The sequence below is a fragment of the Eptatretus burgeri genome, chromosome 2 (assembly GCF_056783735.1).
Source record: "Eptatretus burgeri isolate ZD-2024b chromosome 2, Ebu_testis_v1, whole genome shotgun sequence".
Taxonomy (NCBI): domain Eukaryota; kingdom Metazoa; phylum Chordata; class Myxini; order Myxiniformes; family Myxinidae; genus Eptatretus; species Eptatretus burgeri.
The window spans coordinates 20,058,807-20,071,743 of record NC_140962.1 but is presented as its reverse complement, the minus strand read 5'-3'; the positions used below and the strand labels follow the sequence as shown (position 1 = coordinate 20,071,743).

General features: G+C 43.6%; 1 protein-coding gene across 1 annotated transcript in view; it reads left to right on the top strand.

Moving 5' to 3' along the window:
* The first annotated feature begins 2,043 nt into the window (after positions 1–2,043).
* The window catches only part of ECPAS (Ecm29 proteasome adaptor and scaffold), a 236,448-nt gene continuing 225,554 nt past the window's right edge, over positions 2,044–12,937 (top strand). Inside the window, exons 1-3 of the mRNA XM_085864640.1 lie at positions 2,044–2,293; positions 4,285–4,415; positions 9,414–9,530. Of these exons, the coding sequence (XP_085720766.1) occupies positions 2,272–2,293; positions 4,285–4,415; positions 9,414–9,530 (270 nt within the window). The 5' untranslated portion in view covers positions 2,044–2,271. The remainder of the gene's footprint in view (positions 2,294–4,284; positions 4,416–9,413; positions 9,531–12,937) is intronic.

Genomic DNA, 12,937 nt, shown 5'->3' with positions numbered 1-12,937 from the left:
TCCATCCTGGTCTGTTTCTACCTCTACCTTTGTATCATTGTGGAATATACTTATTCACCCTACACAGGTTGCCCATTTCTCTGATGCAGACCACACACTCTTTTTTTCTTTTTAGCCTTTCGCAATCTACATCTGATTCTCTTCTGATACCTTCAAAGTTTCCTTCCTGAAATCGAACAGTCTTACCCCATACTATCCTGACCTCCACATCTCAACAGTGGAGTTGCACACACTATGTCATGGTCACTTATCCCCAGGTGTTCTCGTACCTCTCCCAATATTATTGGGATTATTACTATAAAAATATCGAACACCACACTCCCCTCATGGGTTTTTCTACAAAGTGACTTTATAAGCAATCCTGGATTCGATGGAGAAAATCCTTCTCGTCTCTTCACTTCCCCATTCCTGGACCCAATATATCCCTGGCAAATTAAACTCCCCCAAAATTGATGATCTTCCCAATTCCATAGGCCTTTATGATTTGTTTTTTTTCACGAACCCCAATCTCCTGTTCCTCCCTCATACTAGATAGACACATCCTACAAGTATCTTACTATTTTTGCAATCTCCATTCTCAATCCACACAGAATCATCCACATTAACCCCCTCCTTACTCTCAACACAATATTCTCTTTTACCCAGAATGCCACACTCCCTCCCACATTCCCTTTCCCATCACACCTATACATAATCTTGTAGCTTTAATTCCTGTCCTCCAGCTCGACTCCTCATTAAACCACATCTCGCTCACCACAACCTTCACAATCTACTTTAGCTTCAAGCTCTTCCATTTTATTATTCTGTCCCTTTCTCAGCATTTCTTTCCCTTCCCACAGTCTCCTACCCTCCTTTCCCTTCCTGCAGTCTCCTACCCTCCTTTCCCTTCCCACAGTCTCCTACCTTCTTTCCCTTCCCACAGTCTCCTACCTCCTTTCCCTTCCCACAGTCTCCTACCCTCCTTTCCCTTCCTGCAGTCTCCTACCCTCCTTTCCCTTCCCACAGTCTCCTACCTCCTTTCCCTTCCCACAGTCTCCTACCTCCTTTCCCTTCCCACAGTCTCCTACCTCCTTTCCCTTCCCACAGTCTCCTACCTCCTTTCCCTTCCCACAGTCTCCTACCTCCTTTCCCTTCCCACAGTCTCCTACCTCCTTTCCCTTCCCACAGTCTCCTACCTCCTTTCCCTTCCCACAGTCTCCTACCTCCTTTCCCTTCCCACAGTCTCCTACCTCCTTTCCCTTCCCACAGTCTCCTACCCTCCTTTCCCTTCCCACAGTCTCCTACCTTCTTTCCCTTCCCACAGTCTCCTACCTTCTTTCCCTTCCCACAGTCTCCTACCTGCTTTCCCTTCCCACAGTCTCCTACCTCCTTTCCCTTCCCACAGTCTCCTCCCCTCCTTTCCCTTCCCACAGTCTCCTACCTTCTTTCCCTTCCCACAGTCTCCTACCTTCTTTCCCTTCCCACAGTCTCCTACCTGCTTTCCCTTCCCACAGTCTCCTACCTTCTTTCCCTTCCCACAGTCTCCTACCTGCTTTCCCTTCCCACAGTCTCCTACCTCCTTTCCCTTCCCACAGTCTCCTCCCCTCCTTTCCCTTCCCACAGTCTCCTACCTCCTTTCCCTTCCCACAGTCTCCTCCCCTCCTTTCCCTTCCCACAGTCTCCTACCTCCTTTCCCTTCCCACAGTCTCCTACCCTCCTTTCCTTCTTCTATCATCGTTTATCTTCCTTGCCTCAATTTCCATTTTCTCATTCTGGAGACCCACGCACACCCGTACGTAATAAATAGCCGGTCCCTTTTATTAACAGCCGTTGTGAACTTGGAACAACTTCCACCAGTACACTTCCGGCGTATTGATAAGCTCGACTTTCGTTTTCTCCCACCCAGTACAATAATGATGCGTGAAAATCGAAGAAAAAAAATTTGATTCGTTTTGCAGACGTTGTATCGATTGTAATTAAACAAAGTATCCTGTCTGAAATCTACTGGAGCGATGACAGGAGCAAAGAAGTTTTGATTTCAAGTCGAACCACAACCGGATCATGACCGACGAACTGTTTATGTCGACGTTTAAAAAATAATTATTTAACGATAGGTAGGACGTAACTGACCGATAACGATCTTTAAAAAGATTTTACTCAGATTATGTCAAAAAAAAAAACTAACAACAACAACAACTACAACTACTACAACCAGAACGACAACGACTCTCCCAATAAGTGTTTGGAGGAAGCAGGAAGGAGGAAATTGTGATCTTTGTGACATCGTCCGTCATGGCAGCGCAAGATGAATTCGGTGAGTACACGGCAATGACATATGTACACATATCACAAGCACATCCAATACAACATTTGATCAGCAACCACAGCGGCGAGCAATCTAAATCGCTGGCGCAGGTCGTCGGGGGTCAAGCACCGTTGCTTGAATGATGAAAACTCTGTCATTTATTAACATGACCACAGTCTTTGTTCTGTCCGTCATCACCCATCACCCTCGCACGTGTGATTATACCGCAGGGGGGTACTCAGTTACCAAACAGCTGGCTGAGCCATCCGTTCCGTTGGATTGCTTGCTCGAGCGCTTAAGCCGCTTGGCGAGCGCTCTGCAAGCTGCTTGCTAACGGAACGCATCCCTAGCCTCCCTGTCCCACGGTGACATTTATTTCATCCTCCATACCTGGTTCCCTTCATTGGCAGAGTCTTTATGCCCATGATACACCGAAAGGCCAACGACGTACGGTATTCGATGTTTGCATCATTGGATTTAATCAGTTTGTCTTCCACTCGGACAACAACTTCCACTCCATCCGTCTTGTTCTTGGGATTAGGAATTGGGATCCAATTTCCAAATCCATAGTTCGCGTTGATTTAAGAGAATGTTTGCTCTGTAGGATTTCCATTATGTGCGTTGGATATTATTTTGGTTGGCAGGTACCTTTGAGGTCTCTCTCACCTGGGTTCGAATGTTGACCCAACGAGAAACTACCATCCCGGTGCTTCACATGAAGGAAGGACGTCAAGTCCTCGACAACCCATCTGTTGTCATTAAGGATCCCACGAGCCTGGTGTTGGCTCAGTGGTTAGGGTGGCGGCTTGGGATCCAAGAGGTCCTGAGTTCAAGCCCCGTCGGCCGCTGAATTAATACACCAGGGGGTTGACTCAGCCTGTCATCCTTCCAAGGTCTGTGAAATGAGTACCAGTTCCAGTGTGTGTACTGGTAGAGGGGCACTGCATCAGCAACACAGTCGCGCTTCAAGAAATGATAGCTACCCCGGCAGCTAAGCTGTCATACGACCACCACAAGGATCCCACAGTGTCTTTTGCGAAGAGTAGACGAGTGACAAGTTCTAAATTCCTGCCACTTGCGGTCGAAAATTAGGCCTGGCCAGCCGGTTCCGGAGAGTCTTGAGCCAGAACCTTTCTCCGAACTGACCCAACAAGGTGGGAAGGTTTGGTGGCAGAATGAAGAAGAAGAAAAATTATTTTGGCATTGTGCCTTGTCATTTTGATTTGAGGATTCTGAATGTCAATTTGATCCCACGTTTTTAAATGGTCATGATTTGTGATTTTTTAGTTTCTTTGGTTTCGGATTTAGTTATTTATTTTTTTTTTTTGAAAACACGGTCGAGGCTCATGGAAGAGCTAGCACGCTGAACGGATGACGATGCGACAGGACAAAAGCAGCAGCAGAGGAAGAGGGGTGGAAGGGGAAGCACCAACCACAGAGTTGAAGGCCATGATAGACGGAGACTTGGACAAACAATGGATGTGGGGAGGAACGGGGGGCAGGAAAGGACAAGATGGATTCAGAAGAAAACTCACAGGACGGGAAAAGCAGAAGTTTGGAAGGAGGAGGGATTGGGGTGCGGTGGGAATGGGGACTTAACGAGGGTAGAAAACATCATGTTTTTGGATAGGGGATGATCTGAATTGGTGGGGAACAGCTGTATTGAAGACCTGGAGGGAAGAATGAGACTGAAGAGCATGTGGAAGAAGTTTGTTCCATCGGTGGGGAAAAAGAGGAACAAATGAGTGGAGTTGAGCAGTGATCCTAGGTCTAGGTAGTTTCATCAGAAGGGGGTTGATGGTGGACCATGTGCACCCAACAGAATAAATGCTCTATCGAGTTTTGGGAAGTGAGTCATTCACTGTGTCTTTTGAGGAAATGTACAATGTGTGCAGTTATACACTTAATGTAATAAAACTTGTGTTTTGAGCTTTTATTTGTACATTTACTGAAATGATTTATATATAATGTCTTTTATAAATTATGTGTGTGTGTTTTAGACCAGCTGGAACGTGTCTTTCTACATCTTGGCCTCGCTGAAACTGATGAGCAACTTCAGACAGTTGTTGCAAAGTTTCTACCACCAGTTCTGCTCAAGCTATCCAGCTCTCAAGAGGGAGTGCGAAAGAAGGTGCTAAAGTAGAAGTCAGAGCTCTAACCAGAAATTCCCAAACAGCCTCGGCCCAGTTTGAGATGTACAAAATAATTTTCATGAAAGTCATTTCTCACATCTGAATTGAATAGATTATTACATTGATTGCCAGCTTTGTCACACAACTATAGGCCAAGCCCAAAACTTTCATTGGAGTGTTACAATTTTTGTTTTATTTTTCAGGTTTCTGGTGCCAGTAGGTATGCAAATGATAAGTAATCTACATACGGTAAACCCTCCAATATCGCGGGGGTTACATTCCTGGAAAATGGCTTGATAGTTAAAACTGCGATCGTTGAAACCAAGGGCCAATGGGAAAGTGTGGGTTCGGTTCCTGGACTTCAAGAAGATATCGAGGAAGACCGATGGCAGCTAAATATAAACATTACAATTGAAACAAACATGTAACTATATATATATATATATATATATATATATATATATATATATATATATATATATATATATATATATATATATATATATATATACTGTATATACATACGTACACATATATAGAAAGACCCACCCACATCTCTTACCTGTGAATGGAGGGAATAGCCAATCAGCTCTCAAATAACCAACGAATCCCAGGTGGCTCAGATTATATGAACAATTGACCCCTCCCACACTCTTCGAGTCGAAAAAGCTGCATAAAACAACCCAAGAAGACCTACGCAAGGTAAGCGCTATGTTGTTTCAAACCCTTAAGAGACTTGAAGGATGGTTTTATAAACCACATGCTGAAAACGAAATGCAGACAGCACGTACACTTTTGGAATAGTTATCTCTGTAATGAACATTAAGAATAGCGTCTTCCCTATAGGGGTTATTATGTAATTAAATGCATTGGGTTGGGTAGTTATCACCCCTCTCAACCCGTTGGGATAATAGACATCGGCGCATGATGACGATTGCCATGACTGCTGTCATCACATAGGCCGTGCGTGTTTTACTGCCCTGGCGTTCAACGTGTGTTACCAGCATTCTGGAACGTGCACCAAATTGTCCCATTCCCCTATATTATTTAAAGCCCCACAGAGGCTTTGTTTGTCTGTTCCTCGGTATGTACGTCTACCCTGTATTGTAATTTATTGCCGTCTTCCACTGTACTGTATTTCGTTTCCCGAATTCCCGTTTATTCCCTTCCACCCAAAATGACTGGCAAACAGACCAATATACGACCCAGTCTTCCTGAAAGAATTGCCCCATTCCCTGGCTTTTTGCCATGAACATTGTAGGATGTTTGGGGTTGGTCCCAGGATCATGGGGGTAGATGAGATTCCCCCCATGTTAAGTGAGGAACTCTGTTCATGAAGACAGCCAGAAGGACTAAATGACTGAATATCTGGCCAGGCGGCAGAATGAGCGGGGCTGCGTGGGGACCCTCCAATGGCTGGCATGGGGTCGGCTCGTGGGATCTGATGCGTGGCTCTTTGGCTCCGCCTGCCCCCAGGGCTATAAAGCTGCACTCGGCGCACTGATTCACGCTCTCTATCGCCCCGAGCTACCCTGGTCTTGGTTGCCATGCACTCTCTGTCATCGGCCCCGAACTACATTGGTCTTGATTTGCCGTGCTCTCTCTGTCATCAGCCCTGAGCTACCTTGGTCCTGGTTGCTGCGCTCACTTTCTTCTTTTGCCTTGAGCTATCGGGGTCCTGACCGTGGCACGAGCTCATTTTCTCTCTATCTGGGTCGTCGCACTCTTTTCTTCCCTGGTGCTGGACGCGTTGGTTCGTGATCCCGATGGAGCTGTTGGACACAGCGTTGTTCACACTGTGAAGAGAACAGTACCAAGTGGGAGTGCGTGACGGTGACGTACGTACCAGTCACAATTTGTCTCCCCATGTGTGTGTGTTCTGATGGGTACCCCGTTTTGTTAGCTGGTAGGTAAGGCGTAGATTAAGTCTGCAACTTATACATGTGCTTTCCTTTTTTATAAATACACACCTTGATTACACTCTTTTTATTGCATTTCCCCTTTTCCTGCCCCGGTTTCCCTTTGACAACATTAAAGCTCTTAAGTTCCCCTCCCTCCTTCCCGTACCTGTCAAAGCTCATTGTAAATACATTATTCTTGTTATATTTCCAATCTGCCCGTGGTTGTCCTTTCTTCCATTGGTCCAGCAATGTTCGTACGTACATTAGCTGGGAGGATATAATTCCCCACTAATGGGCTCTCGTATCAGTCCGGCATTGTGCTCGTGGAAAGCTCGGCCACATTAATCACGATTTGATAAAGATGTTGTATGTCGAGGGCGCGATTCCCTGATAAGGAGATCACGTGTTCTGAAGTAAATGGTGTCAGACAGAGGACTCTAAGTGACGTGGTCAAGCTGTTGGCATTCACGGTCGTTCAGCGACCCGCCGTGACACGGTAGTTCTTCGTGTGCTACAGCCTGTGATTCCCGGTGAGTCCGGGGAGAACCAGGGATACACCCCTTCCTCGTAGTACCCCCGTGACCCTGGGTCCTCAACAATATATATATATATATATATATATATATATATATATATATATATATATATACATATATATATATATATAATTTTTTCTTCATATGTACTGCATGTTAACATTGAAATAAACATGTAAATACAATTAATACAGTGTAAATGAAACCAAAAACACAAGTTTTACCTTTTAAATTTATTTCAAAACACCGAGGTGGGTGAGGAGTACGTACTTGCACTGTATACTCTGCCGCTACAAATAGAAACCACAAGACTCAGCTCGGGGTGATGCTGTTGGAGGGGGAGGATGAAACGGGGGAAGGATGAGCGGGCTGCTGGGGGAGAGTAGGGAATGCATTTGGGAAAGCAACATTAGCTTTACGATGAAGTTATCTGCAGCATTACCACAATGGAGAAGAGTAAAGTACCACGATGCTTAACCACCCTACCTTGAATCCTGATCTTCACTGTTTGGACAGGAAGCTGCGATGTCCATTATCCTCACTCAGAATAATCCTGTCTTGTCTGTGTTAAAAACCTGCTTTGGCATCTCGATTTGTTTCTTGAGCCACGGTTGAGAATGTGCATTTGGGAATGAAGCATTAGAATGGGAATTTAAGTCCGTGTGTTGGAAATTAAGACTTTGAGAATGGGTATTCGAGTATGGAGGTTGATTATGAAGGTTTGGGAATGGGGTTCGAATATGGAGTTGGATAGGTTAATGAAGGTTTGGGAATGAGGTTTGAAGGAAAATTAAGGTTTAGGAATGTGGAAGAGTACAATGGGGAAGGTTCTACCTTCAATCATTGACCCCATAATGGTGGACCATACAGATGCCGCATTTTCTCCTTGACCCAACCTATCTTACATCTTGGGGTGATGCTCGATCTTTTCGCCCAATGTCATAACCTTTCTCTGCCTTTTGTTATAACAACAAACTTTGTCCATCGCTTTACATTTGGGCTCATTAAAAATGGTGTGAGAACCACCACAAGGCTCATGATGGGAGGTAATCGTACACGCACGGGATGCAAACGATGACTCGTCTTGGCTCAAAAACCACGATTGGTCGAAATGAAATCCCGCGCTAATGAAATTGGAACACAACAGCTTGCTCACGATTGGTCGGAACCTGCGATATTTGAGGGTTTACTGTATTACATATTCAATTCGAGAGATCATAGAACACCTTACCCCATGCAGTCTTGAGAAAATGGACAGAGGAAGGGTCTTTTCAACTCTTGCTTTGTGTTTCCAAGCACGATCTATATATTAGCTTTGTTCGTGAATTTTGAATAACAGACGTGATGGTAACCATACAAAGCCGATGGGTCAGGTGACTCAGGTGCAACAGTCCAGATCTGACGATGCTCCGCTGAGATGCGTTTTTTCTTCGTCATTGAGGTTTATTCATGCATTTCCGAAATCACAAACACTTTCAGAGAAACTGATGGTTTTGAAACCATGTTTGAGAAGAAAAAGAAGATGCATTAAACAGAACGATTGTTTTTTGGACAAAGTTAGCTCAGGCGTTGCATTGTTGGGCACCATCATTTTGTCTGAATCTAAATATTCCGCCACCCTGAGCGTACAAGCGGCAAATTTGATTGGTCGAGATGGTGTACAATTTTGCCAAAGTACTGCTAAACGGAAGGTTTTTGGAAGTACAAAACAAGGCGATTTGCATTCTACAGTGAATCAAAATATATGTATTTCAATTTAAATACAAAAAGTTTTAAAGGTTCAAGAGAAACAAACAAACAAACAAACAAACAAACAAAAAAAACATCGAATGCTCTGCTCAGACAATTTACTGCCGTTGATGCATTTGGGAAACACAGTCTTTTGCACCATCGTATTTAACACACTTAGTTCTTCATGCCTATTGTTTGTGTCCTTTATGACGTCCCTAAAAGCATCAAGTTTCCTGTATGGAATGATTTTCAATTATTTTTGACTGCCAGGCTGGCAGACAGACTGGAGCAATTGCTTCTTCACCCCACCATGCGCACGCGTGTGCAGGACGCGACGCTGTATAATCTTGCCATATTCAAAATTTTACGCTGTTGTTTTCGTCAAGTTTCGTTTGAGTACAAAGCGAACGTGGATGGCCTGCTTTCTAGTTTCATTGAAAACTATGCTGAAGATCTGAAAATAATCAGAGAAGAACCACATTTTAGGAGTTAGAAAATTGGCCTAAAGTTTAATACAACGAAGACAAAATAATCTTTACCATGATGTAAAGAATGCAAGCTAATTCAACTTGATCATTGTAAGACTGAATAATCCAGAGATTATATTTACCGAGGCAAATGCACAAAAGATGGAGATTCCAGTTACCTGGTTGCAGGCCTGTCTGTTAACATGATATGGTTAAATTCCTTCTCCATTCATAAACTTAATCTGTTAAGTCTGCTGCATTGAGAAATACACTTATTCCTTCACTCTTGCACTCCTTTGTTAACAAATACTGAATTACAAAGTACAAACTAGATATTTAACTTTTTTGTATTTTTTTTTCAGGTCATGGAGCTCCTTGTTCATTTGAACAAACGAATAAAGAGCCGACCCCAAGTCTTGCTTCCAGTGGAGACGCTGCTGCTACTGTACCAAGATCCGTCTGCCACCTCGTTTGTCACCGTGAGTGCGTTTTTTTTTTTTCACTACAAATCCGATCAGATTATTTCAAACATTAAAATTCTATTTGAACCTTGTTTGAATTGTGTGTAACGTCATTATGAAAGCCACGTCACGGTATTATGGAATTGGCATGGTATGTGATAATTACAGTGTTTTCTTATTGACATGATGTACTGTGCAGTGTTTCCTTGATGCTTCTCCATTTTTATGTTAACTATTGGGAGTGGCTGAGATTTCTACAAATACATTAATTTCATCCAACACTAACTAGAAGCTCGAGCATGTGTTATTCTCCCCTTCATTGGATGTACATCACACCACCTTCAGTGCATTCTCAAGACTGTCACCGTAACAGAACGCCATCAGTCAACACACGAGCTCGAATCTATTCTTCAAACACACGAGGACAGAGGACCTCCTAACCACAACCCAGGTGTTTACCACATCCCTTGTGAATGCGGTGAAGTTTACATTGATGAAACTGGTATGACTTTCACCACCGGACTGAAAAACATCAAGCACATAATAGACAAGACCATTGGGAAAAGTAAGCTATCGTTAATTACGCACAGAATAATAATTGCGTGTTATGCTCAGACAGCAAACTTCTCACATTCATCAAACACTGCACACAAGAAGAATCAGAGAAGCTATGGAGATACATCTACATCACACGGTCCCCCCCCCAAGAAAACGGGCTACCCTTGAGCGATATCTGACTCTCCCGCATTAACATACACCTAAAAACACAGCTTTCAATACACTGAGGACAATGAACAACAAGAAAAAGAGCAATCGGAGATCGCAGACCCTCACTAGGACTTGTTTTGTGTGGTGTTTGTGTACAGGTGTTACCTAGATTCAAAAAATTAAATAATTCTGGCTGCTAGACCATATGTCCCATCAGGTTGAAATTCAAAACAAATATTCCCTCTCACTTCTCGATCATAATTGTGAAGTTTGACGTCGATTAATGAAGCGGTTCAAGAGAAATAATTTTCCAAAGATTTTCGTTCAATCCAATGTGGCAGCCAGACCATGTGATATGAATTATTCGTGAATACCCTGGTATCCCCAAGGCTTGTAGAACATTTTTGTGAAGTTTCCCTTCGATCTGTCCAGCCGTTCTGGAGAAGATATTTATCCCCCCCCCCGGAGGGAGGGAGCGGGATATTGTAATCGTCCATCCATTCGTTCCACTTACTTCCTCTCGACAACGGGCCGAGCAGGCCGCCTGAAATGTTGAGGAATATGTTTCTTCTTTTTATTTTTCTCCGGAGTTATTTTTAAAGTACAGTATAAAGATTATAAACAGCTCTCTTTAAGAGGCATCACAAGCATTTTTCTTTATAATTATTATTCCACCATGGAAACCTTCAATCGGCACTTGATTAATTTCACTTTGTATTTACGATACACCGTTCATAAAATCTCGAGGTTGATGGAATATGTCAGTTTTGTCCTTCAGTGATACTTGGATAATGAGAATTCCTGGGCCACTTACATCCAGACTTGCTACATCGGATCAGCGTGATGACCACAATTAATGTATAGGGGTGTTTTTTATCTTTGCCGGTGGTCTTGGGGGAATGGGGGAGGGTTAGGTGGGACATGCAAATTCTCTAAGTGTAAATGTGTGTCGAGTCGCACCGCCTCCAGGTGCTGGAGGGTATTACAAGTCTCCACCATTTACAGCACAGTATTCCTGTCCCCACGTTTTTCAGTGCTGTGAGGTGTTTTGAACTACAAGCAGAAGGTATGTTTTTGTTTCATGCACGTAATCTGGAATATTTTATTTTATTTGCCGATACAGAGCTGTCAGTTGCCTACACACCGCCCAAATATAGGTATGCGTCAGAAGAACGCGTTGCATGCTTGGAACAAGACCGTCCGTCGGGCTGGTGCTCTCCAAGTCTGTGTAAAAGCTCCACTATGAGCCTAAGTTTAAAGAAGAAAAACAAAAGCATTTTTGTTTGAAAATAATGTCATGCTGCATTCAACAAAGGTTTATGCTCAACTCGGAAGAACAGTGTGCGGATATCAGGTTTTCCTTAGTGGTAGATTTGCAAAAAACATTATTTACTCTCCTCTCGTGTCCTATTTTTCAATACCTTTGCGAAATCCAAATAAGTTGTTCAAGTGCATCCTGTAGGATCATGCTCCACTCCTCCTGGTTACTTTGGACTGCAATAATTTTTCACTTGGTAGTCTGTCGCACTGAAAGTTTACAACCTCCGGTTATGAGCAGACAGACAACCCCCCCCCCCGGACTCATGAACCTGATACCTTACCGTGGTAGTGGTGGGGCTTCTGTTTTTCTTTGACCCTGAGGGCTATGCCGGCAGGAGACATTTCTCCTCGTCGTGCCACCCAAGTTGGAGAGGCCAGACTAAATTCAGATCCCAGTCTTCCTGGTTGGGGGGTTGAGCAGTAGGTCAGTGACCTGCTCTCATGAAATATACACCAGCTACCGAAACCGCAACGATAAACTTCAGATGAAATAGTTCAGCTCTGGGAGGGGAGACTCTTTCCGAGGGGGAACAAAAATATTATGTCTGCGGGTGAAGGCCGAACGGAAGCTCGTCGGTAGAAAGTCTCTCTGCTGAGTACCAAAAGAGTAATTTCGTTCGGAACATGGAATGTGCATTCAATGTTTCGTACAGCAAAGACAACAGTGATATGGAGGGAAACTAAAAACTATTTGATAAACATTTTACTGAGAACTGATACGTGGTGGACAGGAAATTGAAAAATATGACAAATATACGAGCATTTTACACAGTTATATATATTGAGGTACTTTGGTTAGAGGGCATAGAAAAGGTGTTGCTCTGACGTTAGATGTGCTTGTGGCAAAGTCATTAACGGAATGGACACCTGTGAATGAAAGACCGATTGTGACGAGATTTGATTCAAGGCATTGCAAGCTGAGTATTTAGTGTGGAAGGACAAAGACGTCGAAGGCGTTCGGAATCCGAGTCCATCCTTTATTCCAACCGCGACCGACTGATCCGCTCGTCTCTCTCCCGGTTGCAGCCGTTACCGGAAACCCCCCGATCAACTCGAGCATATTTGCGCATTATAACATGAAAGGTAAAATCATGCCACGACAGGTATAATAATGTTACGATCCAACGACCAATGTAAAGTAGGAAGAGAGAGGTAAATTTTATGAACAGTTGTTGGTAGTCGTTCGGAGAGTAAAGAAGCACGGTATGCTGTTTGTGTTTGGAGGTATGAATGCTAAAGTTTCATATCATCATTTGCGACTTAATTTTGCGTTGGGCATTGCCCAGCGCATTTAATATATACATTTTTTTAATAACAATTTTAAGAAAATGGACCGAAAGGGCCGGAATCTTACTTTGGGCTCGGTTAGTGCCTGGGGAATGGTCTCCAGAATATAC